Source organism: Aythya marila (genome assembly GCF_965140915.1).
Source record: "Aythya marila genome assembly, chromosome: Z".
NCBI lineage: Eukaryota > Metazoa > Chordata > Aves > Anseriformes > Anatidae > Aythya > Aythya marila.
This window is the reverse complement of record NC_139080.1, coordinates 9,605,654-9,633,339: the sequence shown is the minus strand read 5'-3', so window position 1 is coordinate 9,633,339 and position 27,686 is coordinate 9,605,654. Positions and strand designations below refer to the sequence as shown.

Genomic DNA, 27,686 nt, shown 5'->3' with positions numbered 1-27,686 from the left:
GCAATCTGCACGGTGCCGAGCATCCTCCTGGACCAGCCCCTTCGGAAAGGCCGGAGCTGGGTGGGTGGCAGCCAGCATTCAGCTGTGGGTCTCCCACCCCAGGAGCAGAGTTTGGGCTTTCCCCCACACTTCGTGGTGCTCACTGGGCGCCGGGAGCCGGGCTGCTCGGCGCCGGTGCTGGCAGGCGGCCACGCGCTGCTTTCCCTGCCGCCGCAGCGCTGGAGAGCCGAGCTGCTCTGCAGATGCGGGGAATCCCCCAGCTCCCCGGGCCTGAGGTTGGGAAAGCGAGAGGAGAGATTGATTTGGAGGAGTCCTGAGGGCAGATAGACACCTCACCAGGACACAGGGATGAGGGACACAGGGCTGTGGGGCTTGCTGGGGCTAAGCAGAGCCAGCAGGGGCGAGCAGAGCCTGAAATGTTGAGCGAAGCTCAGGAGAAGACTGCAACCTCCATGAGCATCCCAGCTCCTGCATCTTGCTCTGGCTCACTATAACATCTCCCAGGCTGCCGGTTTTCAGCAGCTGCTCCCCCACTCGGCACCCCAGGAGGGCTGAAGGTGGGGTCTGCAGGCTTTCTCTTCCCTCTCCCTCTCCTCTGAGCAGACACCAGGCCAGAGAGGAGCTGAGCTCTTGTCCAGGCAGGTCAAGGTGAGCAGATGGCCACGGCTTACATTACACTGTCACAAACCCATGCAGTGCCTGCTGACCTCCTGGGCTATGCGTGGCTCTGCCTTCCAGCCCACGGCTTCAGACCAAACTCAAAAGGAGATGTGTGATGCTGGCGTTCAGGTGCTGTGTCTCGATGATGTGCCAAGGGACAGGGACGCTGGTCCTCAGCCACGCTGGATGCATTCACAACAGCTGGGTCGCTGCCTGGAGTGAGCAGATGGATGGATGCAGATGAGAGAAGCTGGCGGCTGCAGTATCCTCCCGTGGAGCACACTGCAACCCTCATCCCTGAGCCCAGCCCTGGTGGCTGTTCCTGATGTCCCAGAGGTAAGTGTGGCTGTCCCAGGCAAGTCAAGGCTCTGCAGCCCTGCTCACGCTCGTGGGGCACGTGGCCAGTCTCTGGCCGACGTGCACAGGGCACGGTGCTGCTCAAAGCTCAGGCTTGCTGTGTGTTTACCCTGGCCAGCCCGAGGTGTACAGGAAACCAGAGAGCTCTGCTCCCTGGCTGTCGCTTTATTTATCATGGTCACAGCTCGGGCTGCTCGCACTGTTGAAAGGAGGTAGCAGAAACCCCAAGTGCTGCACCACAGCTCCCACCCTGCCAGCCCTGTGTTGCTCCATTCATCTTGCTGTCCTGTGGCCGAGAGCTGGAGCAGGACAGCACGATGCTCCATGCCATGCAATGCCCGTCCTGTCTCCGAGCAGCGAGACTTGTCCCAGATGTGGCCAGCCACACCATGCCAGGACAAATTGCTGACATGATGCCTGATGCCACACTGCAGACATTACCTGCGCTGGCACACGGGTCTCTCAACCTGGCTGCATCATCCCCAGCTCCTCACTCATTATATAAAATTGCAACGAGCATTGCTGTTGGTCTCCAGAGCTGTACCCTTGCTCCAGAGCTTTCTCTTCATCCGTCCCCATCATCCTAGGGCAAGAGGCACAAAGGACAGAGCCCAGCTGCCACCCTGATGTGGAGAGCCCAGGACTCACCACTCTTTGGGATCACGGGACCCAGCAGCTCACTGCCCATGGCCAGCAGCTCCATGCAGCCACCACCAGCCCTGCTGCCGTGGCAGGTCCACATCCTGGAGTGGACACAAGGGTTGCTTTAAGGATGGGGATAGATTTAAACCTGGCCCTTTCCTCTGGCAGCCCCAGCAGCTCCCACAGCCGTGCGCAGCAGCATGCCAAAGGCTGCATGCTGCAAGCCAGGGGCGAGCTTGCAGCCGAGGAGGGGAGGCAGAGAGAGGAGACATTATTATAACACCCCGCTATTTATAGGGGCTGCCCTTTGCCAGGGCTTGACTGGCAGCAGCAAGGGCTGGGCTGGCGCCGGGGGAGTCAGAAACAGCAGCCAGAAACCTGGGGACATGAGAGCGAACCTGCCAGCCCTCGGAGGGCTCCTCATCCCGGCTCGCAAGCGGAGCCACGTGGCTCGCCGAGCTGCCTGGCTATTAAAGGGAGAAAATGCCAGTGAGACGATAAACAGGGGGAAGCGAGCCAGCACCCAATATCCATGGGTGGCTGGCAGCTCTCTCCCCTCGCACAGCCACCAGCTCCTTTCCCCCTGCCCTTCCTTCATCTCCCCACGTTTTGCTGAAGGCTGTGTGCGTGCCCTCATGTCGGGGGGCAGAGGAGAGGTGTTGGGAAGGGGATGCTTGGCACCCCCCCCAAGTCCTTTGCACCTCTGTGAGTGTTGTGAGCAGCCTGGTGACACATTCAGGCCCTGATGGTGTTTAGGCTCTTGGTCTGAAATTACCAACGGGTTCGTTTGGGCTGCTGAGAGTTAAATATGTGGATGGCATGAAGAGCCTCTCGGAAAGAGGGTTTTTAGAGCTCCATACTAGTTTTGTTCTGTTTTGGCTTAGTATCTGTGTTTTTCACCAAAAAAAAGGCCAGGGAGGGATTCGCTGAAGGACCATGACACCAATTGATTCTGACTTTCTGAAGGCATGACATTTATAGCGTGAGATAGCGAGCAACAACCAAAGAGAAGTGGAACATGAGAAATTATTTCCAAAGGAAAACTTGAATGTTTCCTTCCAGAAAGGCTGGCCGTAATGCCTGGATGCTGCTGGACTCCACCTCGCCTCCCTCCTGTTGCTCAGGGTGTATTTCTCTGGCTCTGGGCAGCATCTCCCCTGCGCTGGACCTCAGTGGCTGCTGGATGCTGCCCACAGAGCTGCCCCAAGACACCCTGGCCCAAGAGTGAGACTTGGCTGCTTCCCAAAGCCACCAGCGATTACAAGTTGGATTTTGGTCATTCAGACACAGCGATATTTCACTCCTTGGTTGCTCAGCAGAATAACTCCCCATCTCCCCAGCAAATCTCAGCAGAACCAAAGGGATGCTGCTGTTCCTGAACTGCCTTCTCTGGCTGGGGATGCTCCTGCCCTGCCTCCCACATCAATTCCACTGATGTCCAAAAAAGACCCCCTTAATCCTCCCAGGTTGGTATAAAATCAGATCAGGGCCATCCCTGGGATCTGCTGGATAGGATAGGATAGGATAGGATAGGATAGGATAGGATAGGATAGGATAGGATAGGATAGGATAGGATAGGATAGGATAGGATAGTTCAGTTGTCAGGGACCTACCAAAACAGTTGAGTGCAAGTGCCTGAGCACCTGAAGACTAAGCAGAAGTCGAAGCCTGGAGATGAGGGCATGATCCAAATTTCCTCTTGCCCAGTGGGAGGCATGGGGCATCAGCCAGCTCTCTGCGGAGCCCCTTGCAGTTGTTGAGCACCATTGAAGAAAGGACATTTTTCCTGATGTCCCATCTGAATGTCCCCCGGCACAGCTCTGTGGCCTTCCCACACATCCTGTTGTGCATTATCCTATGCCTGATAATTGCTTTGTTCTTTAACTGCTTTCAGTATCCCTGAGGATAATGTTCTCTATAACTTTTTCAGGGACTAAGGATAAACTAATGGGTCTGTAGATTTTTTAGGGGTCTCACCACTACCTATTGCACTAGGCCATTGCTCATCCAGCCCTGAACTTCTTTTGACATCTTACTTGCTTTTGCAAAGATGGGACTGAAAAGGAATGAGATAAAGGAGCCAAAATGAAGAGATGGAGAAGACCGTGGGGGTTCCCCTGTGCAGGAAGCAATGTTTTATCGGCTAGCCCCAAATGCCATAAGGGGCTTTTCATAGAAGCATAGAAAGGTTTGGGTTGGAAATGGTCCTAAAGCCCACCCAGTGCCAGCCCCCTGCCATGGGCAAGGACACCTCCCCCCAGCCCAGGCTGCCCCCAGCCCCATCCAGCCTGGCCTTGAGCACTGCCAGGGATGGGGCAGCCACAGCTCCTCTGGGAAGCCTGGGCCAGGGCCTCACCACCCTCACAGTGAGGGATTTCCTCCTAATATCTAATCTAAATCTCCCCTCTTTTAGTTTAAAGCCTTAACCCCTTGTCCTATCACTATACTCTCCAACAAAGAGTCCCTCCCCAGCTTTCTTTGGGAAAAAAAAGCTTCTTTTGGTACAGCCAGGACTGTCTTTCTGGGCTACAAGCACACATTGCCAGTTCATGTTGAGCTTCTCATCAACCAACACCCCCAGATCCTTCTCTCAGCCCCTCACACACCCTCCCTGCACGCCGTGCTGACGTGAACTCTTCATCCCAATGAACCCCTCCGTTATATATGGAGTGGTAATTCGTGCTGAGAAAATGGTTGATTATAATAAAGAAGGGGGAGATTTGGGAGTGTGGCCATGGGGTCAGAAAGCCCCCAGGTTGATTATAACATCAGACTGTTAACGATGAGGCCATCAGGAATGTAAAGAGTTTAGAGGGAACAAAGAAGGGTGATTCAGGAGAATCCATGCAGTCTCAGGGTTGCTTGTTCTCCAGCCATTAAGGCATGGAAGTTTCTGGGTGTTGGCTGTTGCTGTTATTTGCAAAGCTGTTTGACCAATGAAAAGTTGTTTTGAAAAGAACTGCTGTGGGGAGAAGGGTATAAGAGGGGAGCCTGTCCTCAAGATTAAAAAAAAGGCAACACGATGTGATGAAGTTATGTCATCAGTAAAGAAGCAGAGAGAAGGAATGAAAAGGAACAGACTGGCAGAATGGAGACCAGGACGGGAACAGGCACATTGATCGCCTCATGAAGATACATGTAGGTTTGGCCAGACTCAGCAAACTGCTCAGAGAAGCTTGTACAGAAAGTCGCTGGAAATGGGTGAACTGGAGCTGGAGAGAAGCTCAAGCTGAGAGAAGCGGAGCCGGCACACAACTGCCCCTCGCTGGTCAGCAGCTGCACATTATGGGGAATCATACGTCCTTAGGAACAGAGACTGTCCTGGTAGCCTTACAGCTTATTCTCCTTATTAGCAATCAGACAGTTTATGAGCCTGAAATATGGGACCAAACTGAGGTCAAGGTGTGGGACTCTACAACTAAAAACAACAAGGTTGCGGTGGGATTGCTCGGCACCTGGCGAGCAGTCTCTGAGGCCTTAAAGAGCCGTGTGGGACCACAGTCAGAAACGTGTGGTTTGCCAGACACTGAGGGAGCTGCGGGCTCCTTTACTGATCCGACTGCTGCACCATCGCCATGGGCCCCTCTGCTGCTACAGGCATCAAAGGCCTTTGCTGTTACATAAGGCCTGACGGCCGAGTTGCTTGACAACTTAAAGCAAGACATATTGTTCAAAAGGAATGGAAAATGGAGACTTGTATGTAATCAAGAAAATAAATGGAAAATGGAGACTGTTCAGTCATGGAACTTAAAGGATTGTTTGTTACCTTTCCGGATTGTATGTATGTATAGGCATACTCGGGTTTAGTATGTAAAAGCAATGTTCTGTATATTTAGAATGTTTGATGTCCGTGTGTGCGTGTTGGTGGAGCATAGACTCCCCACACACCCAGTGCTGTTTATTTGCCTTTTATACCTTTTACAAGTATAAATATTACTAAATTCAGATTGAGTTGAGACTTCATTTAGAACACCTTGCTCCACCAGGCAGAGATATTGCTGCAGGAGGGGGCTTGACCCGGGGATGGGCAGGGGGCAGGCAGCAGCTCCCAAACTGTACCCGAGGAGGGATACTCAGGAAGGCTTCGAGGACCCTGGAAAGGGGAGCAGGGGCATCACCCCGGGATGCCCAAGCAAACGGCGGCTGCTTTGCTCGAGCTGCGGCTGCCATCTGCCGGCAGCTGCGGGGTGCTGAGCGCGGTCCCGACGGCTCCGAGCAAACAATAATCTGAAAAGACAAGATGGAAAAACAACAACAAAAAAAAAGTAAAAAACAACAGAAGAAAAAAAAAGAAAAAGAAAGAAAGAAAGAAAGAAAGAAAGAAAGAAAGAAAGAAAGAAAGAAAGAAAGAAAGAAAGAAAGAAAGAAAGAAAGAAAGAAAGAAAGAAAGAAAGAAAGAAAGAAAGAAAGAAAGAAAAAGGAAAATAAAAAAAAAAATCACAGTAACTATACTTGAAGAAAATAGAAGAAAAAAAGAGAAAAAAAAAAAAAGAAAAGAAAAAATAAATAAAAAATAAAAAAAGGAAGGAAAAAAAAAAGAGAGAAATAATGAGAGTTTATTCCCACCTGCACACCAGCAGGTGTGCTTTCCTAGCAAAACACCCACCTGGGATGCAGCAAACTCCAGGATGCTGGGGGTGCCCCTCTCTGAGCCCCTGCAAGCAGCCGTGGGGCGAGCAGAGATGGCAGCCCCACAGCACAGCTCTGTGCCCCATGGGACCCATGCCCCAAAGCTGTGTCCCTGATGGTGCAGAAAACCCACTTTGGGCAGCTGAAGCTGCTGGTTCCTCACCCCGCTGCTATCAGCAAGTGGATGCAGAGCCAGACCAAGTGAAAGTGCCATTCAGTGCCCGACAAGGCCCCTTTGAGCTCCCTCGGAGCCTCTGCCATGCAGGCACCCTGGGGCCGTGCCAGAGACTGATGTCTTCAGCGCTGGCAGGCTGACTGCTGTCCTTCCTGCCGCCCCGTGCTGAGCCCCCCGGCATCTCCCAGGGGTTGTGGCTGAGGCCGGGAGCAGGGCTGGGTGCTGCCCCGAGCTGGCATCACAGAGGATGCCTGTCAGACAGAGATGTCCCAAGAGGGGACAGGCTGTACTCCGTCGCCGTCCAAACTCCTTCTGGGTTTTGAATTTTGCAGGCACAGCCAAGGGATGGTGCTTTGGGCAACAGCTTTTTTTTGATCTGGAAAAGGGCGAAAGTGTCCAGCTGGAGCTGTGTTTTTCAGCAGCTCGGAGCAATGCTTCAGGCAGAGCCTGGCACCTAGGGGAGGAGTGGTGTGATCCAGGGGTGTCTGCCCATCACAAAAAGATGGACCTTGAGCTGAGAGGCAGCAGAGGAAATGAGGATAACGTAATTCACGGCAAGCACCTCTTGAGCAGGGCCAGGTATAAATGGAGAGCAGCCCACCTGTATATAAAGGGAGGGGGTGACAGCCACCCCCTGCACCAGAAAGAGATGTTGTGGTTGGAGCACAGCAAGGTAGATTTACGTGAGACATCAGGAAAAGCTGATGTCTACACCCAAACCGATCACCTGGAGCGAGGCATGGGTTTGTAGGACAAGCTCAGGATGTGTTAGTGCCCTGCTGCTGGAGGTGTGATTTTCTAAGGGCCGTGAGCAAGCTGCGGTTCAGAGACAGCCATAATATTTTCTGCTGGGGGTCACTGGGAAAGCACAGACTGGGGGCACCCCACCCGTCGGGTCTGGAGCACCTGTATCAACAGGAGAACAAACCGTGCACTGAGATCTGTTTTCCTGAGCACAACTGGGTTTTGTAACCCATCCATGAGAAAAAAAGCACCTGTGGAGCAGCGGGTGCCATTCACAGGGGCACAAGCAGCACGGAGAGTGTGTGCAGAGGGAGGAGGGGGGACGGGGCTGTCTGTGAGCAGAAATGAGGGATTTATGCACGGTGACATAAAACCATTATCTTCAGTCAAGCCCCTGGGATTTGCTGTCTGATTGGGTTAAAGCTGTTTGCTGGAAGCTGGTCTGAGGCTTTTTATTGGGGTCAGGATGAAAGGTTGGTGTGGGAGAAGGGGAAATATCCCCCCTTAAGGGATGTCTCTGTCCTTGGCTGTGGGACTGAGTGAGCTGCTCCTGTGCAGGGTCCCAGGGAGTGTCCCACAGGACATGTCACCAGTGCTGGCACGTCAGTAAATCCACGGGTGCTTGAGGCTGTCCTGCAGCCTTCGCAATACACCTCCAGCACGGACCAGATGTATGACTGCATATCATACATGAGGAATTTCCTTCTGCCGAGAAAGCTGGAAAAAAAAAACACTGCTGGGGAGACACATTTCAAGACAGGACCTTCCCCCCTCTGTGCAGGTGCTGCCGGCTGAGCTGGGAGCTGCAGACCCCATCCCCACGGCCACCCCAGGGCGCAGCCCTGCAGCACCCATCCAGTTCCGCAGCACAGCCATGCGATGGCAGCACAGACCGCTGCTGGAGCTGGAGCAGGGCAGGAATTGCACATCGCAGCCAATTTTGCTCCTGCAAACAGCTGCACGTCAGGCAAAGGCAGTCCGGAGAGAGCGACCTCCTGAGCAGGGTGAAGAGGATGGGCTGGGGAGAGACCTCAGGCATGGGGCAGGCAAAGGACCAGAGGAGGTGAAAGTCTGCAGCCAGAGCTGCTGCCTTGTCCCTGTCTCAGTGCCCCAGCAGGCAGCACCCTGCTTTGGGGATGCTCACACTGCAGCAGTCCTGCTGCCTCCCCCCAGCCTGCAAAGCCTCTCTGCCACAGCCTTTTGGGGGTCCCTGGCTGGTATCTCCATCCCACCACCTTGCTGGGGTAGGGAATGGGGTCAGCCCTGCCCACTGCCTGCACAGAGCCCCACAGGGAGCAAAGGCTCTCTGCTGAGATGGGAGACTGGTGCTGCTCCTGGAAGGGCTGGGGGTTGAGGCTGGGGCTGGGAGAGGTGGCAGCACAGGTTGTATGTGGGCTGTGAGCTGCTGGAGGGACCAGCAGGCTTTTGGGAGCAGCTGGCACTCAGTGGGGTGAGGAGATGGGGTGTTTTAGGAAGGACTCTGCTGCTAATCTGGCTTGCATCCCTCATCATGGACATTTGTTAGAGACAGAAAGGCACAGGAGGGGTTCCAACATCTCCCCAGGCACATGCTGCCCAGCCCAGCACAACCAGCTTCCAACAGACTGTGCTGGGACAGGCTCTGCTTTCTGCACCTGCATTTGCCAAAGGGCACTAAAAAAGTGCAAAGACAGTAAATTCGGGCATCAGACAACTTTTTCCTTGACCAAATAACTTGGAAGCATTTGAGAAAGACCCATCCTTCCCCAAGTAACAGCACACAGGGACACCAGGAAGCTGTCACACCCCAAGGATTCCCCTACACCAAGAATGTTGCACAGTCCTTGGAGCACAGGGAGAGCATCTACCCATGATAGATGGTATCAAGACAACCTTGATACCTGTTATAAAGCTATATTGAACATCAGCACCTGGATTCTTCCTTTACGATTCCTGCAAACACCCGCTCTCTTCGGAAAAGCTGCTCTTGGGAATGCAAAGTGCTGGGGGATGTGGGGCTGTGTGGATTTGAGCACCGTGGCAAACCCAGCATCACCCTGTCGCAGCGCGGCGCACAGATGGCAAATCGCCGGCTCCCCGCTGGGATGTGCCGCAGCAATCACACAGCAGCTCCTGCCCCAGCTGTTGGACTGAAGGCAAGCACCTCTGCAGCTTCAGGAAGCACCAGGGGGGCGAGAAAGGCAGGTCCGATGCTGCAGAGAAGCCTCAGGTGGGGCATAGCTGTGGGACCATATTTTGGCTGGGATCTGGAGATTTCTGGTGGTGCCCACGTGTGGATCCCGCTATTGCCATCACCCCTAAGCCCCAGCCCTGTCTGTGCTAAAAGCTTCTCGGCAACGTGCAAGAAGGCTTCTCTGCAGGACTGAGCAGCCAGTCATCCCAATAATCCCAGCAAAGCCAGTGTAGTGGTGCCAGTGAGCCATCCCCCTGCAGCTCAGGCATCACACCGCCTGGCACAGCCCATGGCCTGGGTCATCCCCAAGTCCTGCCATGCACCAGGCAGAGGGCATGGGCCTGTGGCAGGCAGGTCCTGCCGAGCTGGGACTCTCCTAAGTCTGTCCCCAAAATCTCTGCGGGTGGGGAAGCCGCGGACTGCCCTGGTGTCTCCTTCCAGGTGATTTGCGGGTTGTGATGATAGCAGGGACGATTTATTCCCAGCCATCTGACGCTTTCTCGCCCGAGCATACTCCCACACCGAGGGAGTGCTCAGCAAAACACAATTCTGGAGGAGAGTCCCCCGAGACTGCGAGAGTCCATGGGCTTCATCTCTGCAACTTATAAAAATTTTACTACAAATCTTCTGGCCCAACCGAGCCAAGAGTTTGCTCCATAAATTACAACCAAGCCAGGGATTAGGAGCACTAAAACAGACGTACTTCGCAGCTAAAAATAAGGCACGGCACAAGCTTGAAGATTTGTTCTGCCTAGAAGTTTTATTACACCCAAACTGTATGAGATAATGTGCAACAAAGAAATGCTTAGCGGATCCATCTGCTTTTGGACACTTTTGCCTGTGCAATCGCTTTGGAACGAGGCAATGAAACCGCATAAGAGAGTGGAGTTCGACGCTGTCACAGAGTGCAGAGAAACTTTCTCCAGACAAAGGAAAAGGCGACCCCGTGCCCTCCCAGCACTGCACCTACCCTAATCCTGCAACCCTGGAGAAAATGCATCCACTGTGCTCCCTGAACTTGGAAATGCCTCTTGTTTGCCCTAGCTTTGCAGCTGGAGAGCATCCAGCGAGCCTGGGTGGGGACCCTGCAGGGTCCCCTTGGGTGAGTGAGGCCATCTCCCATCCCCTCCAGGAGTTTGGACATGTAAGGCTCTTTGGAGAGGGGCGAACCTGCCAGCGCTGGTGCTGGGTGCTGTTGATGAAGGTGGATGAGCTCCCTAAACTCACAGAGATGAAAAGACTTCAAGAAAGATTTTCCTCTGGGTTAGGACCTGGCTGTATCTCCAGGGTGCCCAGCTCCCTGCCTGCTGGGTGACTGAACATACCCAAAAATCTGCAGTGCAAAAATTGCAATGTGAGCAAAATTGTTCTCTGTATACTTGGGTTAAATGCTGTCATGGCAGCCCTCCTAGCTCACTTCATGTCCGTCCCACAGACATCTGTGTCTGTGTGTGTGGCTGCTCCTTGCAGTGCCTCAGCTCAGCCATGTCCGAGGTTTTCTCCATACAACCCCAGTTTTCCCCACACTCCAGCTGCACAGAGGGCACACTGCCCCGTGCATTTTGTCCACTGCTCCCTTCTGCTGAAGCAATGAGGATGATCATTCCCAGACCATGATTTCTCCACCTACGTATGGCACTGCCATGAGAGCTTCATTACAGACGTGGAGGTAAACTGAGGCAAGGAGCAGTGGTGCATCCTGCAGGGGCTTCTGGAGCAGCTGTACGGTGCTGTGCACTGTCCATGGGTACAGGAGTGCTTCGCTCCCTCTGCTTTCCTGATGCCTGGCTGAGCATGCTGCTGGATGCACCTCCAGCACTGTGCTGGTGACCTCAAATGGGGTCCTGGCTGAGAACGGGACGCCTCAGATCACCTTCTCCCTGCTCTAGTGCTGAGATGGGCTGAGATGGGCTGAGATGTGTATCCTAGGGACAAGGCATGGGCCAACACACACTGGAAACTGCACTTACGGGGAGCATTTTGAGCACTAGCAGAGAGCAGTGTCTCCTGTTCTCTTCAGGGCAACATCCCTCTGGAGTCCCAGCACTCTGAACTGGTGGACATGGCAATACTGTCCACACAGGTCAGGATTTAGGATGGGGGTTCTGGAGGGATGCACAAGAGGGAGGAAAGCACCATTAGACCTGGAAGCATCCTGCTGCTCTCTAGAGCCTTGCAGGAAACTGATATGTCTTGGGGACACCAAGCTGTGGGGTGAGGATTGCCTTAATAAATGTTATGTCCCTTCTCTGCTTCTGGCACACCCCAGCAGGCTCACACTGCTGATATTGGGAGCAAAGCAGAGGGACCACGTGCAGCACCAGTGCAGCGTGAGATGCAGGGTCACACTGCGGTGGCACTCATCACAACTACGTGTGCTGGGATGTGGCATGTGTCCCTGCTCCAGCACCACGATTTGCTCTGGTGTTTGCAGAGTGAAGCCTTCTCCCATACAGCCTGTTGTGTGAGGTTTGTGCAGGGCACAGTGAGGGCTCCTGGGGGCTGCAGGCTGCTCCGACAGCAGGAGAGAGAAGATAAATCCCCCTGCACGGAGGGGCAGTGGGTGGAGAGACTCCGGAGCCAGCAAAGCAGGACATGAAGCCTTGGAGGCAGAATGTGAAGGAGGTCTTTGATGCCTCGAGACCTTCAGCACTGCAAGCCAAGGAAGTGCCAAAGGAGCTGGGAACAGCTGGGATGGCTTAGCCAGCAGGCCCAGCTGTGTAACAGGAGCAGAGCAGGGTACGTTCCTCGGGGGACACCCATCCAGGAGCAGGACGGAGCAGCACAGCAGCACAGTAAAGCTGGTGGGACGGCGTGAGCATCAGCATCACGTGCGAGGTGTGGGTCGGCACGAGCCTGGCATCCCTCAGAGATGGAGCCACGCTGGCTGGCTGTATATTAGAGAGCTGTATTTCTGTCAGAGAGTCCTCGGGTGACATTGAGAGCTCTGGGAGTGAAGCGCCTGTCATTTATCAGCCTCCCTGGAGTCCTTGTGGCAGGAGCAGACTCCTCGGCGCGTGCTTTGGGCCACAGAGATGTTGCCCCCGAGGCTTTGCAGAGCAGTGCTGGCTGGCAGCGAGGGTGGCCACGACAGAAAGAGCCTTTGTGGTCCACAAGGGCAGCAGTTTTGGTGTGCAAGTCCCAAGCCAGCACTGGGGCATGGGGAGGAATGTGACCTTGCAGCTGGCTGCTGGCTGGATGCTTTTCTAACCCAGCACCGCAGGGCTGCATGCTGCACCATAAGAGTCATCCCAGGCTGGTTAATCTTTGCGCTGTGGCCAGAATCACAGCACTGAGGAGTCCAAAATGTGGAGTCACCCATGTCAGGAGGCTTTTCTGGAGGGAAGCAGAAAATTGGGAAAGGCAGCACTGGATCAGTCAGCATCGACACGGTGAGCACAGCCAGGGGATGCACAGCCTAACAGAGCCAGGGATCACAGCCACCCTGTGACCCTGCAGCTCTCACCCTGTCCCCTGCCTGGGGCAGAAACAGCTCAGCACTCCCCTGCCTCCCAAACCACCTCAGCACCAGCTCCACAGCAGCCCCTGCTGCAGCTCAGCACCAGCCAGAGAATTTGCTGTGGACCCGCAGCCTCAGGTGTGCCCAGGTGGTCATCAGGGCCACCAGGAGAGGGCCAGCCCTGGGAACATACCCTGCTCTGAGACCAAGCTGTGGCGCACAGCGAAGCCATCTGTTTCCATCCCGCAGCTGCCGTCCTTCCCATTGCAATTTACTCTGCCTCCTATAATTTATTCATCCCAGGATGCAGCTTGTACATCTGCAGTATCATTACTGGAGACGCCATTAGCTTGAAAATTTTATAAACCTCTGTGCAGGTGATAAGTTGAAAAGTTAAAGAGGGTTATTGTGGCAGGAAAAAAAAAGGGGTATTTGCTCAGTGTTCATCTCACACCAGAGAGCTGGGCTCTGGGGGGCCGTGGAGGGAGATCAGCAGGTTGGTGTGAATGAGTAAACTGTTGCCAGCTCCCAGCCAGCTCAGCCAGCTGCAAATCCCTCCCTTCAGGATCCACGTGCTGGCCAAGGGGCCTAAAGGCATTTCCACATCTTTCTCCCCTCTTGCCTCTTCAGCTGCGCCGTTTCCTCAGGCCAGTGACAAGAGGGGCTGCAAACCCAGATGTGTGCGCCTGGACTCGTTGCCCCTGTTTCTGCCAGGGTCTGTGATGGGGCAGCCCCACCGTCGCTGCACGCCTGGGTCCGTCTGTCTGTCTGCTGACTTTCCACTGCCTGGTGAGGGTTAGCGTGATCCTGGACCATCTGCCTGCTGCCTGCTGGCTCGGATGCTGCAGGGCTGGATAACCCACCTTCCACCTCCCCTCTCTGTGCACCTTGTCACTCTGTCTCCTGCGGGTCACCATCCTGCAGTGTGGGTTCATCATGCATGGGTTAATTCCCTTATCCAAGCCCTGGGCTTTGCCATCAGTCAGTAGCAGCCCAAGCTCAAGCTTCAGCCACCATTTCCCACTCTCTCCGCCCTACTGGCATCTTGTGTCTCCTTCCAGAGCTGCCTTTCCCCAGGATGCTCCAGGACCAGCTTGGAAAGATACAGCTGGAGGGAATTCACAAACCCCAAGCAACAAGAGGAGAATGAAGCATGGGGAGATATGCAAGACACATCAGCCCAGCTGGGACTGAGCTGTTTCCAGCTTGTCCATCTCTTCCAGCACTGCCAGACTGTCTCATCTCTTTTCTTTCCCTCAGGGACACCAACCTATTAAGGTTCCTGTTCCCCATCCCTCTTTCTTCTCCGTGATTTTCTGTGTGTTTTATTGTGGGAGAAAGAAGTGAGAAGTCTGAAATGCTCCTTGGCAGGAAGACAGGCTCATTCTGCTGCCTGGCACAGGTAGCCCTTGCCTCCTGGGGTGGCTTTGCCCCGGGGTAGTTTCCCTGTGCTTTTTGGGGTGACAAGCTGTGAGAATCACCTCTCTCACATTCACAGACCCAATTCTGGTGATACCAGAATGGGCCAGGCTTCCCATCCCATCCGACTTCGGTGCATTGCTGACACCAGACACCATCCCCACACTCCTCCTCACAGATTCCTGGCTCCTCAGGAGCAGAGTTGCCTCCTAGCAAGTTCTGGTCATCTTCTGCAGACCACGGTGTCCGTGAGGACTTCATGACCCTCAGCAAGCCTTGAAGATCCTGGGTTGACTCCATGCATCATGGTGAGCTGGGATAGAAAAGACATCCCTAGACTGCTGCAGTCCATCACCAGATTTTGGGGACCTGCACTGCAGAGAGGTGTGTCTGGGGGTGCTGGCTGCCTGCCCAGATGCCGTGCACAGAGGGACACTTTGGGGACAGGTCACCACCTGCCAGGATGGGATGGAGCCAGCCAGCGGAGCAGAGGTGGCTGGAGGAGCTACATTGAGACTACAACCATGATGATTACTTCTGGAGAGCAGAGACCAAGCAAGACTGAGCCTGATGGCCAATGTTGGCAGCCAAAACGAGCTCCTCCTCGCTCTGCTGCTGCATTGGCTTTCTTCTCCCCATGCGGCACCACTTCCAGCCGCTGATATGCAAGGAAAGTCTTTTCTAATTGTTCCTGACTTCAGACTGCTGCCAGGTAAACAGCATGGAAATTAGTGGAGACAAGTAAATAATTTGTAAATAATCATTTATTTATTACTTTCCCCTCCTTTCCCTGTGCAAGCAGATTGCAGGATGCCTCAGAAGTGCTCGCAATTTGGAGCGAGTTCTCTTGTGAGGCATTTCCCACTCCCTATAAATAACTTATGAACAGATCAGAGTGAATATTAAAGGCCTGAAAATCCAGAGACTTGTGCTGCTGAGCTGAGTAAGTGCCGCTCCAGCTCCTCGAATAGACGAGCTATCCAGCGAAACAGCATGAGGAGCTTTCACAGTGCTGTAATTAAAGCGTACGCACATTTGTTAGTCAATGGCTTGCCCGTGGGGTAGGGTAGGTGGCAGGCAAGAAAGGAACGGTGCACCCTGAGAAAGGATGCTGCCTTGCTGCTGAGGGTCCATGAATGTCATCTGGACATTAATAAAAACGTTTGCTTTCGGGGCTGGTTCGTGCTATACCGTGTTCCTGCAGAGCTCTTCATGGGAAGCAAACACGGCTTGGCCAGCTGGGCCGGGCTGACACCGGAGGGTCACAGAGGAGCTCTCTGGATAGCCTTGCACATCCGTAAATTACCCGAGCAGAGGTAGAAGGCACGCATGGAGGGTTTGCGCCCCGAACCCGCTGACAGCACGAGGATGCACTGACTACAGAGCCCAAGGCCAGGCTCACACTTGTCTTCAGCCAGGTGCTCTGCGCTGGGCATTTATCCACCTTCAAGCTCAGCCACCTGCTTTGTGTTATTTTCTTTTAAGGATTATTATAATTCACTCAAAGAAAAGGCTCTCCACCCCCTACTTGGCTCCTGAGGCAAGGATTCAAGTCAGCACTACATGAAACAGGGGAGATGGAGGCGGGCTGACATCTCTGTTGCTCTTGCAAAGCCCCCAGCCAGCCCTGTGCTCAATGCTCTCCACCTCCCAGCCTGGCCAGACCTGCTGCCCGAGGTGATGCTGGCAGGATCAGGGGCTGGGTCTGATCCTGCATGTCTTTCCCAGTGCAGATCTCAATTGTCTCTTGGTGTTTGAAGGATGGACAGGGGTTCCTATGCCCAGGGACATGAGCTGAGGCAGGTGGCACAGGTTCTTTCTCATCCCCTGGGTGATGTGAAGGCTTTGGGATGGCAGCAGGGAGAGGGACTGTATGATCTTTCCCGATCCTGCTTGTTTCCTTCATTCCTGGGGCTAGGAGGTCTTGGTGGGACTCAAACCAGAGCCACACATCTATGGATCCAGATACCCACATGGTTATGGTACCCAGGGGATGCCAGCAGTCACCTGCTGTCCCCCTAAAGGGCATGAGCCCCCTCTGGGCATCCTGAAACACATCTACAAGTATGGTGCAGGTCTTTTGTCTCTCTGGGTCATCTCCCCAGCAGCATGTGTGTGGGCAATCCCGCTGAGAGCACCCACAGAGCAACTCAGCAGGCTCTGGAGCAGGTCCCTGCTCTGGAGCAGACATCCCTGCAGACACCTTTTGGTACCAGAGGGCTCCAGTCCAGCCCAGCAAAGCAGGGCCACCTCCACTGGCCGTGATGGATTTCCACGGATACGCTGTGTCCTACCCATCCCTCAGCTGTCCCAGTGCCCCCCTCCCCAATCTGGCTGCTTTTGCCGAGCCCCGCTCCGCTCTCCGGATGGAGGGGACCATTCCCACCGTAGGGATGGGCCCAAAGCCGCGTGCAGCTCCCCCTCGCCGGGTCCCCCACGCATCTGCAGTCCCTTCCTCTCTCCATCAGCCCCGTGCACCTGCACTCCAAGGCGGAGTGGGATTTGTCCTGCCCCAGGCGCTCGGTGCGAGGGGTCAGCCCTCATAAACCTCGCCGTCACCTCAGCCCGAGCCAGCTGCCTCGCTCATGCCCATGGGGACAGCATCAATGTCCCAGGCACATCAGGATGGTGCCCGGGACCACCCTTTGGACCAGCACCCATCCTGGTGGGTCCAGGGCATGGCGTGGTGGCAGTGGATGGGCTGAGCGCTCCCCTCCCTGCTCCGAGCCCTCCGGGTAACCCCGGTCCGTGGGAGGCGGTGTGAAGTCATTCTGGTCCTCCAGCAAGCCCCTCCAGCTGCCTGGAGCCAGCGCAGATTGTGGGACGTGTCTGGTGACTGACGGGGCCTGAAATCCACATTTATGCGAGATGATATCGGGAGTTTTAATTTTTTTATGAGTGAGGGGTTGGGGGGGAGGATTCCCAGGGCAGCTCGGAGGGGGAGCAAGGCTGGGGGCGGTGGGGGGTGTGTGTGTGAGACACGTTTCGTCCCGTTGACCCCCAGCTGCAGGAGTTCTCCACAGATAAAAACAACATCCCGTCGCATCCCAGCAGCGGGAGCAGGCGGGGAGGAGGTGGGACAACGGCTGCCAGCAGCCTGCCTGCAGCGGGGCTTGGAGCTGGCCCCCCGGACCAAATCCTCTGCTCAGCCCCTCCTGCACACTGCCAGGGTCCAGGCGATGCCCATCGGGCTGTGCCCGCGGGGTTGCTCCAGGCTCAGCATCTTCCCCAGCAAATAAGTCTATGGAAAGCACTACGGAGCTGGTCTCATCCTTTCCCTAAAGGGGAGCCCACTCAGCAGAGTGCCTTAGCATGACTTTTCCATAGCCTGGTGAGATGCTGTGGCCACTTTCAAATCCTGCCAGTCCTCCTGGAGAAGCTGCCCTACTGCTCTGCGTCCCCACAGACAGCATTGTGCAAGCTGGTGGTGTCCACACAGGTACACATCTGTACATTGTTCTGTCCTGGTTTAATCCCTGCAAACTGTTGATCCTAACCCAACCTAACATCTTACTGTGCCACTGAGGAGCAGGTCAGATCTACCACTGCTTTTTGTCTGCCCAGAAAATGGCTTTGTCCAATGTCAAGTAACAGAAAGACAGAAACTAAGCCAAGGTGGAGCCTGGATGCCAACTCCTGAGTGCCCTGTATTAGGTGGGATCCTGCTGGGAAAGATCTGGAGCCACCGTTTGGTCAAGAAGTTTTGGAAGAAGAGGGGAGCTGCCTGCCTCACACCTGGGACTGGTGGCTGAGCCTGTCCCCAGGGCCACGATGCCATCAGGCAACTTTTCCAAAGCAAAGAAGATGCCCACGGGGAGCTAAGAGCCACGTGCCATCAGCATCCCATGGTCTAGGCTGCAAGGTGGCCCCCAACATCACACAGTGCCAGCCCCAAAGGCGGGATGGGGACTTCCAGGAGGTACCCAGAGGGAAGATCCTGCGGATGGTGGGGATGGAGCAACCTCTCCCCACACCGGCCAGAGTGCCTGTGCGCAACGACTCCGGAAAGGAGGAGGGGGGCCGAGGCCTCTTTGTAACAGAATCTCGTCTGCATGGGCCCCTTTGTTGTTATTACATTTATTTATTGATCCCCCTTGGGAAAACCTTAGCGGTGCTGGACTTGCTGGGGCTTTATTAATGGGGGTGGGGGGTGAGGGAAGGGGAGGGGGCCGAGCAGAGCGCCCGGACCATCTGTTCCCACCAAAGGGATGGAGCAACAATAGCCATGTTTATAAAACTCCTCTGCAACACATTGTGTTTGCGAAAGGAGAGATTCTACATCAAAGGCTCCTTCCGCTCCCTCTGCTCGGGGCCCCTCCATTGCGGCCTCTTCTGACATCCTGCACGGATCGCCCCCTCCTGGTCCCCCCAGCCACGGGGCAAGGTGACCCCAACGGGATCGTGCACCAGCCCGCTCGTCTCTGGGGGATTTTCCAAGGGGAATCACTCAGAAGTGACAAATCTCTACCAAAAGGGCATTGGGTGTCTGCCGGTGGTGGGAATGCCGGTGTGTTAAGTAGGGGTGAACAGGAGACTCTCTCCTGGTCTGGTTTCATTCTGTCCGCTCAAACAGCAATATTCATGGAGTTGCTTTGGTTTTGCTCAAATTTCAGATGTGAAAAGAAAGGAAGAAAAACAAAAAACAAGGAAGGGAGTGGGGCTTGGCCACGTCAAAACCAGCTTATGGGATCCTTCTTCATGAAAGAACTTCATGTTTGGCTTTGCTGTAGGTTTGTATTAGATTATCTGTTACAATCAGACATAAAATAAAGACCGTTAAACAGCCATGAAATACTTTGACTGAACCAATATGTTGTTTTTTCCCCCAAAACTAATCTTTGTGGACAAGATGAGGGTTTTGGTCTGGCTCAGATCAAAGCTGAATGTCTCTGTGGAGACCTGGAGATGTCAGCCATGCCCTGGCCACCACCCGGCCCTGCAGAGTGGGGACAGCTGCCCTGGGCTGTGGGATGGAGGTCTGGGATGCATTCAGGCTGGGACACGTCCCCAGTGTCACCTGAATAATGGCATGTCACCTCTTGGGACTGCAGCTCCTTCCTTGTCTGCTGGTGCTTTCGGGCACTGTCTCTGTGGGATGTCAGTTGTGGGTCGGTGGCTCTGCGGGGGTTTGTGGTCACTGGGTTTGAAGCAGAGAAACCTCAGCCCTGGGGGTGTGGGAATGATTTTCCTCTGGGCTTGGGCAAAGCTGAACTTCTGGAGGATGCTGCTGGCCTGCAGCAGTGGCAGACCCAAACCTGGTAGCACTTTGTCACCTGTGGCAACTTCTCCTCTCTGCACTGTTGGATTCTGCAAGGAAACGATTTCACGCATACAGGAGTGGTGCTCTGACAGCAGGCTGGTGGCTGGGCAGGGAGAGGCTGCTCTCATGCCTTTGAACCATCCCTTCCATCCTGGATAGGGGAAAACTTCACAGAAACTACTTGACACCTTCTTGGGAAGCAGCACAAGCCAATGCTGGCTATGTCCCTTTGTCCTGTCCTCCTCCAGGTGCTGAGCACCTTCCCTGGTCGCTGCTGGCAGAGCACAGAAAACACGCTGCTCTCTCCCAGCACTTAGCATCTTCCCCAGGAGCTGTGCACAGAAGAAAAGGAGCCCAGACTTTTGGGAGGCACTTGCATTTTGTGCCTAAGCCACTGCTCCACTGCTCTGCCACACAGCTCCATTAAGTCCCCTCCTGGCTGTCTTCTTTCCATCAATCACCCCGTCTCTGTGAGCAGCCCAGACACCGGATCTGGGTTATAAATAAGACAATCAATCAGAGATGCTATTAGATAAACAGAGTGGCAGAAGCCAAATTAATGCTTGGCTTTTTCTTGAAAAGGAGGGAAAAAAAGAGAGTCAATTGCTTATTAGGGGACACTGGTATGGTCTGGTCTGTGTGCTGCAGTTGAGTTGTGTGGGCTGTGACCAGCTGCTGTGCTGTGTGTGGGGAGGTTTTGGGGTATGAAGCTGTCCCCAGTGATCGACAGGGTCATACAGTGCCAGGCTGGTGTGCCCAGCATGGAGATGAGGAAGAGGAGAGTCCTCTGGGGCTCTTTAAACAACAGACAGCCTCCTCTGGAGAAGAATCAGGTCCTAAAGTCCTGATCTGGAGCCACAGAGGACCGAGGTGGTCCAAGGCTGTCCTTGGCAGTGTGCTGTGACTGTCACCCCTTCCTGCTACAGGTCTTTGCCCTGTATCATTGTGGGGGTGCCCAGGGCTCTTGTTACCCCCAGGAACCCTACCTGCAGCTCTGTCTGCTATTCTGGAGGCAGTGGCTGAATCACTCAGAGATACATGGCTCATTTCTGCACCACCGGAGGTGACCAGGAGCCTTTCCTGACACCAGAACCCTCCTTCCTGAGCCAGCCCTCCTGCCACTGGGGAAAAAAAGCCCAGGGAGGAAGGCTACAGCCCACCAAGGGCATCCAGTGCTACCTCTCTGTCGGAATAGGCAGTTCCAGAACCAACATCCTATGGTTTGGGGAGGGATCTTGCATTTTGCTGGACTTGGCACCACTGCAGGATAGGGAATCCGGGCTCCTCCAAGTCGACTCCTTTTGCATCCTTGCCCCTCACAGATGCTGCCCTTCACCCCCTGACCCTGGGGACCACCTTTCCACCAGCTCCTGCTGCTCTCACCTCCTCCCACCTCTCCCTGGTGCTGTGAGGGGGGAGGATGCTTGCTCCTCGGGGACCAAAGCTGTGCCCGCACAGAGGAGCAGCAGCTCTCCTGTGCCAGCTGGCTCAGCAGCTCCCACCTGGCGCTGCTACCTGGCTCAGCAGGAGGCACGCACGCTGTGGAGCTATCTTGGTGTGCCTTCTGCTTTCACATCCCCCTGCCTCGCCACTCTCATCTGAGACTGGTGCTGTGCCAGGGCCAAAACGCACAGCACCGTGTCTGCTGCTCCTCCTCCGCCCACCAAAGTGTGGTACCCCATGGAAGCCCGAATTCGGCTGCTCAGCCATTCCTAGAAGTGAGGTGACTTTCTGCTTCCTATGGGGCCACATAGCAAGGATCCTGCTTCCCAGCCACCTCTTCCCGAGTCTATTTTCCTGGGAAGTGCAGCACGAGGCTGCTCTCCCTTCAGCCATGGCCAAAAACACCTCCTAAGGTGGGATTTACTGCCACGTATGTGCTGGGAAGACGCAGGGACCCGTTCCGCCTGGCTGATGTATTGGATTTCATGTTATACGATGCACAGGTCTCTCCGAGCGCTGTAATTCCCTCTTTCTTCCTGTATGGATTTATGCTGCTAAGTGGATGGATTTTCTGCTTGGCAGGGACGCTCCCCTGGGACCTCCCCGAGTTAGAAACATCTCCGCACATCTGTAGGCAATATCGCCGGGGCACCTCACGAGCGGGCTGTCATGACACCCCTTGCTTTATGGACTGCTGCTGGATCCGGAGGGGCTGACAAAAAGATCCTGCAGCTGGCAGCAGGACCCCAGGTGGCAGAGGGTGCCCAGAGCCGGGTTCAAAAGCTGCCGCTCCCCATCAGCTCCTCATTCAGTTACCCTGGGCAGCAGGAGCACTGCTCCCCTGGCCCCTAAAACATCTTGAGGGGGTGAGGTTTCCTCTGTTTAATGCCAGCAGCCAGCCCTAGGAAGGGCTGGGAGAGCCTGGTGGGTTTGAAGGCAATCTGTCTGTCTGGGATGCTTCCCCCAGGCAGGGGCTGGGCCTGACATTTTCTTCCCTGCTAAGAGATGTCCCTTCCCCCTGCCCCGAGAGCCATCTGCTATGGTAGATTAGCCTGGCTTTTAACGTTGTGAATCCATAATTAGTGCATAATTAATTACCAGATGTTTTTAACACTAATGAAACATTAATAAATGACGGAGGCATGTTGTCTGGTAATGGGACATTAACCAGTGAACCAAGGCAGCGCTGTCTGAGCCGGAGGCAGGGCTGCGTGGTGCTGAGCTCTCCTCTGATAAAGCCCCAGCACAGCAAAACCCACAGTGAGCACCTGGTGGGTGCTGGCAGCTGGCTTTGTGCTGCCTTCAGGCTTTGCAGATCCAGGGATGTGGTTATTTCAATTCACTCTGTCTGTCCATCTGCTCATCCATCCATCCATCCATCCATCCACCCATCCATCCATCCTTCCCTCTTGGGAGGTGTGAGATCTGGGGTCAGGCACCCCAGAACACAAAGGCAAGGCCAGGTGAGGGTAGCACACATCCCTCCCCATCCCTCCCTGCAGATCTGGAGAAATAGGAAGGTAAAGGGACTTGTGGTGTGCTCTGAGCCGGGACCAGCTGTGCACAAAGGTCCTGAGCCCCTGGGCATCTCCACCATAGGCTCAGTGCACAAAACCCTTGGCAGACACAGCTTTGCACTCCCGTGTGGCTGGTGGCCCAGGTGGAGAGCTGCTGTTGGGACACAGGGCATTAAAATTTGGCCACGCTGCAGGTGGTGCGAGCTGGTCCCTGCTTTGGTCTCAACTGTGTCTTGTGGTTCCCTCCCTTCCTTTGCAGCCCCCCAAAAGACACCGCTCCCCCCAGAAAATGCTGCTCCATATACTCACAGATACGTGTGCCCACCAGGCACCAAAGCAGAGGGAAACTGAGGCACAGCCCTTGTCCCCAGGGCTGCAGTGCTTGGGGAAATTTGGGTGCAGACCCATTGCACCCCACTCCACTCCTGATCCCAAGCCACCAGTGCAGGCTGTCCCCATACCCTGTCCTCGTCAGCCCTGCCCTTGATAGATTTTTAATTCAGAGCATCTGGGCCACTGCCGTTTTTCTGATGTCAAATTATTAATCAGACAAGGAAAGCGCATTAATTGGGACTGTGTCGTCTCCTGCCTCTGGAGATGCCTCCAGCCCTCCATCCTCCTGCCTCCCCAAAAGGTGACAGGGTACGGCCAGAGCTCAGGGACATGGGGGATCCCCCAAAACCCAGAAATGGGGACCGGTGGCACGCGGCCACCTCCCTGGCACAGCGTGGGTGCCACACCAGGTGGTGACAGCCATCCTCTTTTCATCACCAGGAGTTTCCAGGGGTGGGTACCCCCCCAAGCATCCTTACACCTTCTCGGGATGTCCTGGAGGCCAGGTTTTGGGTTCCTCCCGGGGAGGTGGTGCTGTCTCTGTCCCTCTCCCTACTGTCCCCACATCCTCCCCATCACAGCCAGGACCGTGCCTGCGTGTGGGGAGCCAAACCCACCCAGCCAGAAGGGAAATAACGCCCAGGGCTGCCAGTGGTCATGAAATGATCATTTAATGAAGACCGTCTCTCCTGGTGCATGTGTGTGTGCGTGTGTCTCTGTGGGCTTTTTTTTTTTTTTTCCTTCTTCTCTTTTTTGTTTCTTTTTCTTTTTTTTTTTATATATATACATCTATAAAAAATTCAAATACAGCATGTCAACAGTTGGAATACTAGGACGTACGGTATTAAATACTGCGCTTGGGTGCGGGCAGGGACAAGAGGAGCTGTCTTTACAAAACAGGGCCTGGGGTGGGGCAGGGAGGAGAGCAGAGCAGGACCGGGGACAGCTGGGGACAGCGGGGGACAGGTCTGCAGGGCACCAGCTCTAGTGGGGACAGCAGGGCTATTCTTATTTTCTCAAAGAATTAAGACAAAGACATCAATGGAGGTGACTCCCTGTATCCAACGTGGTTAAAAGAGCGTGGGGGTGTGGGGACGGGGGTGATGAAGGCTCCTCTGGGTGCTGCTAGGGGCTGTCTGGAGGGGCAGGCGCTGGGTTGCTCTTCCAGAGGGAGCTTGGGCTTTTATCATTTTTATCCCCATTTCAAACCCAATTTTTTTTTTTCCCATTAAGAACGAGCCAGCTCCCTACTCCTCACCGCACTTGTGAAAGCCACCAGTTCATCCTTCCACTATCCCCTGGGAGGGAACCGAGTCCCCACCCTGCACTCCTCTGGCTTTCCCGTGCGGTCAAGAGCTCGCGGTGATGAGTCCGGTCCTTGGGGCTCCCCCCATGGCCGTGGGCTGGGAGTGTCCCCCAGAAATGTCCCGTCCCCTCTTCCGAGCACGCTGTCACGTTGTCACCCGCGTCCCGGCGGCGCGGTGGCGTGGCGGTGGCACGTCTTTGGCGTGGCGGGTTAGCTGTATGAGCGATGGCGGGGCTGGCCCGCGGGGTCCCGGGGCTGCGGCACGGTGCCCGGGCTCGCTGCGCCTTGCTGGGAGCAGGGACAGGGCGGGTGGCAGGGGGACGAGTGCGTGTCCTCGCTCTGGGCTCGGCGAGGTTTTCAGGGCAGGTCCCCGGGGGCGGCGGCAGCGGCGGCGGCGGCGGCGGCTCTGTCCTCCTCCGCAGCGATGGCGAGAAGCGTGATACGTCCTCAATGTGTGCAAAATCGAAGAGATAAGAGACTCAAACCGGGAGGGAGGCGGAGGGGAGGGCGGTGGTGGCGGTGGCGGTGGCGGTGGGAGGTTGTCTCCGCTGGGCTGTGACGGACGGGGATCTGTGACGGGGAGGAGAGGGGTCACCGGTCTTGCTCCAGGCTCGGCTGTGTCCGGCCACCGACACTGGTGGCTCTGGGGACACGCCAAGAGGACTCTGACCTTTTCCCAAGAGGAAATTCACCTGTGCATCCAAAACCCCCATATCCTCCTCCCAGGGCCAGACTCCGCCTTTGCACCCCTGGCTGTGTGCCACCGCCTCTCCCACTGCCACCTCCAATGTCATGCCAGAGGGGAGCAAAAAACCCTGCGCCCATGGGTGCTCCTCTGTGGGCAAGTGACAGGCTGTGGCACTTCGTGGGTGGCACACACACACCCCCAGGGCAGTGGTGGCACATCATTTATGCCCCATCGCTGCTGAGCACGAGGGGTCTAAGCCCAACCCCTTTGCAGGCTTTGGGAAAAGAGTTTGAAAAGACATTTTGAGAAATTCCCATCAGAATGCCTGATTTGGAAAAGCGGCCAAATTCAGTGCGTTGACCAATAACTGCAAACACACCCCAAATGCCTCATACCCAATGCTCCTCACCCACAGCCTGCTTAGTGCCCCCTTCCCAACCATGTCAGAGCCCCTCAACCCTCCATGACCCCCCCAGCACCCCACCCCATCTCTCACCCCTCCGATTTGGGACATACTCACTAAATAAAGAGGACACCATAAGCAGCCAAGACCAGTCCAGCTGTCCAACACACTGCCACGGCCCCGCTGCCCACCACGGCCCCCTTGTCGCAGATTTTAGTGGTGGGGGGTGGCACGAAAGAGGAGGTGCTGGTGCTCGTCGTCTCTGTGGGGAGGGAGAGCAGATGGTGAGGGGAGGCAGGGCACCCCAGGATGCATCCCATGGGGATGTCCCCAAATTGCCCCTTGCTGAGCTGGGTGGCTGGGATGATGAGTCAGGGGATGGCATGGTCCATGGGACTTTCACTGCTCTCACACAGGACCCAGAGGGTCCCAGAGTGCCCCCGGTGCACCATGCCCATGCTGGCCCTTCCCTGGTCCTACATGGGACCTGCAGCCACCCTGCTAGCATTATCCTGAGCCCCGCTGGGATGCCAGCCAGCAGTGTGGCACACCCCTGGGTCCCCAAACTTGTGTGTTCCCTTCCAAGCTGCCTCATGCCCCGCAGCCACCTGCTGTTAATCTCATCCAAACCTTGCTGGGACCCAGCCCTATACTTGGACCAGGGACCCCCACCGCGTGCTCTTGGTGCCATCAGGGGTGGTATTTGCATTTTGCACACACACCCCCTCCCTGTGTGCACATCTGGCCAGCTGTGCACGCACTCCTGGCTGGGAAAACACCCTGTGTGTGCTCACACACGCACACACACACGCATGTTTCCCCGGCTCCTGGCGCTTCCCTGCCTGCCCCCAGTGCTTCCCAGCCAGCCTGCAGCTGGTGCCAGTGGGGGGAACCGGCGCAGGGCCTGCTCCCATCCTTCTGGGAAGCCGAGGGCTGATAACATGCATTTGGACACGGTCCCAGCCCTTTCCTAGAAACAGAGGCTTGTTAACTTCGTGGCTTTTATTTCTAATTGGCATCGCTCCGAGCCATTGTGCGGGGTCGGAGGTGTGGAGGGGAGAGGTAGGACTGGAGGGGGGGGGGGGGGGGCAGCGCTCCAGAGAATAATAATAAATCCCAAGCTTCGCCGTGGCTCTTGGAGCATCCCGGTGAGGAGGATGCCAGAGGCAGGAGAGCTGAGTCAGCACTTTGTGGGACACTGCCTGACCTGCTGCCGGGGCCGCAGAGGGGCTGAAGGCATGGGCTCCCCAGGGCTGGGGGGTCTCCATGGCCAGGACCCCTGGGATTTTGTGCCATATGGGGGTTTTACCTGTGATCTGGGCCTCCGTGGTGAGGTGCTTGGGCTCCTCCGTCCAGGGGGTGGCATGGACAGCCACGCTCCAGTCGCTCCACGTGCCGATGTCGTTGTCTTTGGCGGCCACCTGGATGATGTACTCCTTGCCCGCGTAGGCATCCGTGATGGTGTGAGACGTCCCGTCCGACAGCTCGACCTGCGGGCAGCGGTAAGGTGATCAATGGGTTTAGTCCTATGGGGTTATAAAGAGACCTCACAGCACTTTGGTGCCATCGTAAGGAGAGGGTATCAGGCTCTTCCAGCAAAAACGCAGAAGAAGGGTGTTAAGGGCTGGGCTTGAAGCTGGCTGTGCACAAAAGGCAAGAGGCAGGGAGTCAGCCCTTGCACCCTTACCCCCTGACATCCTCTGAGCCATCCTGAAGGCTTTTCTGGGGAGATTTTGGCCAGAGGCATGAGCACTGAGCCCAGCACAGGGGTGCAGGGGGAGATGCTCCAGCTGCAGCTAAGCCAAGGGTGCAGCGAGGCTCCATCCTGCTCCCGGATTTGCAGAGACAGAGTGGAGCTGCTTCCTCTAGAGGTCACCAGAAACTAGTAAATGCGCAGGCAGGCTCCGCTCGGACATGTTGGGACGCTGGGACCCACGCAGGAGGGACAGAGGAGGAAAGCTCCGCACCCACACGACCTGCTGGGGATGGAGCCGGGCTGCTCGGGCCTTATGGGGTCACCAAAGGGACCACTGTAGGATCACATTGCAGAGGCTGTGCTGCGTACCACCACGAACCCTTCTTTGAGATTAAAGCTTAATACCCTGCTGGCTTCGTTTCCCATTTGCCCTGCCCTTGCGTGGGGCATGGGGGGCACCCAACCCCTGAGTGGCCGTGGGCGCCCCTCTGCACAGCCCTTTCCTCCCCCCACACCCGGCTGATGCAAACCTCCTCCTCTGCAGACACGTGTTGGCAATAAACATGTCTGGGGATGAGGATGAAGGCTCAGATGCAGCCCATCTGCTGGGGGGGAGGGAGGGCACGGTGCTTGGCCTCACAACCTGCTGATGGCTTCTAGCCCAAGCGCGGTGTCGAGGTCCCAGTGTTTTTGGCCAGCTCTGGGGACGGGGACGTGGAGCAGGGCAGGTGCCACAGCAATTTTTGTGCCCAGTGAGCCCCAGCACCCAGCCAGGGCTTGC

At 55.6% G+C, this 27,686-nt stretch overlaps 1 protein-coding gene across 10 annotated transcripts in view; it reads right to left on the bottom strand.

Annotated features, from left to right (window-relative positions):
• Window positions 1–23,553: 23,553 nt before the first annotated feature.
• CNTFR (ciliary neurotrophic factor receptor) overlaps window positions 23,554–27,686 on the bottom strand; it is a gene marked incomplete at its 3' end in the record, with an annotated part of 175,304 nt that continues 171,171 nt past the window's right edge. For 8 of the 10 annotated variants that reach the window (XM_082784089.1, XM_082784086.1, XM_082784088.1 and 5 more), the window contains 3 exons: window positions 26,519–26,699; window positions 25,327–25,471; window positions 23,554–24,688 (listed from right to left, as the gene is read on the bottom strand). In XM_082784089.1, the coding sequence (XP_082640215.1) occupies window position 24,688; window positions 25,327–25,471; window positions 26,519–26,699 (327 nt within the window). Of the gene's footprint in view, window positions 24,689–25,325; window positions 25,472–26,518; window positions 26,700–27,686 lie in introns of those variants that run through there. The other 2 variants (XM_082784081.1, XM_082784082.1) reach the window with 1 other exon arrangement.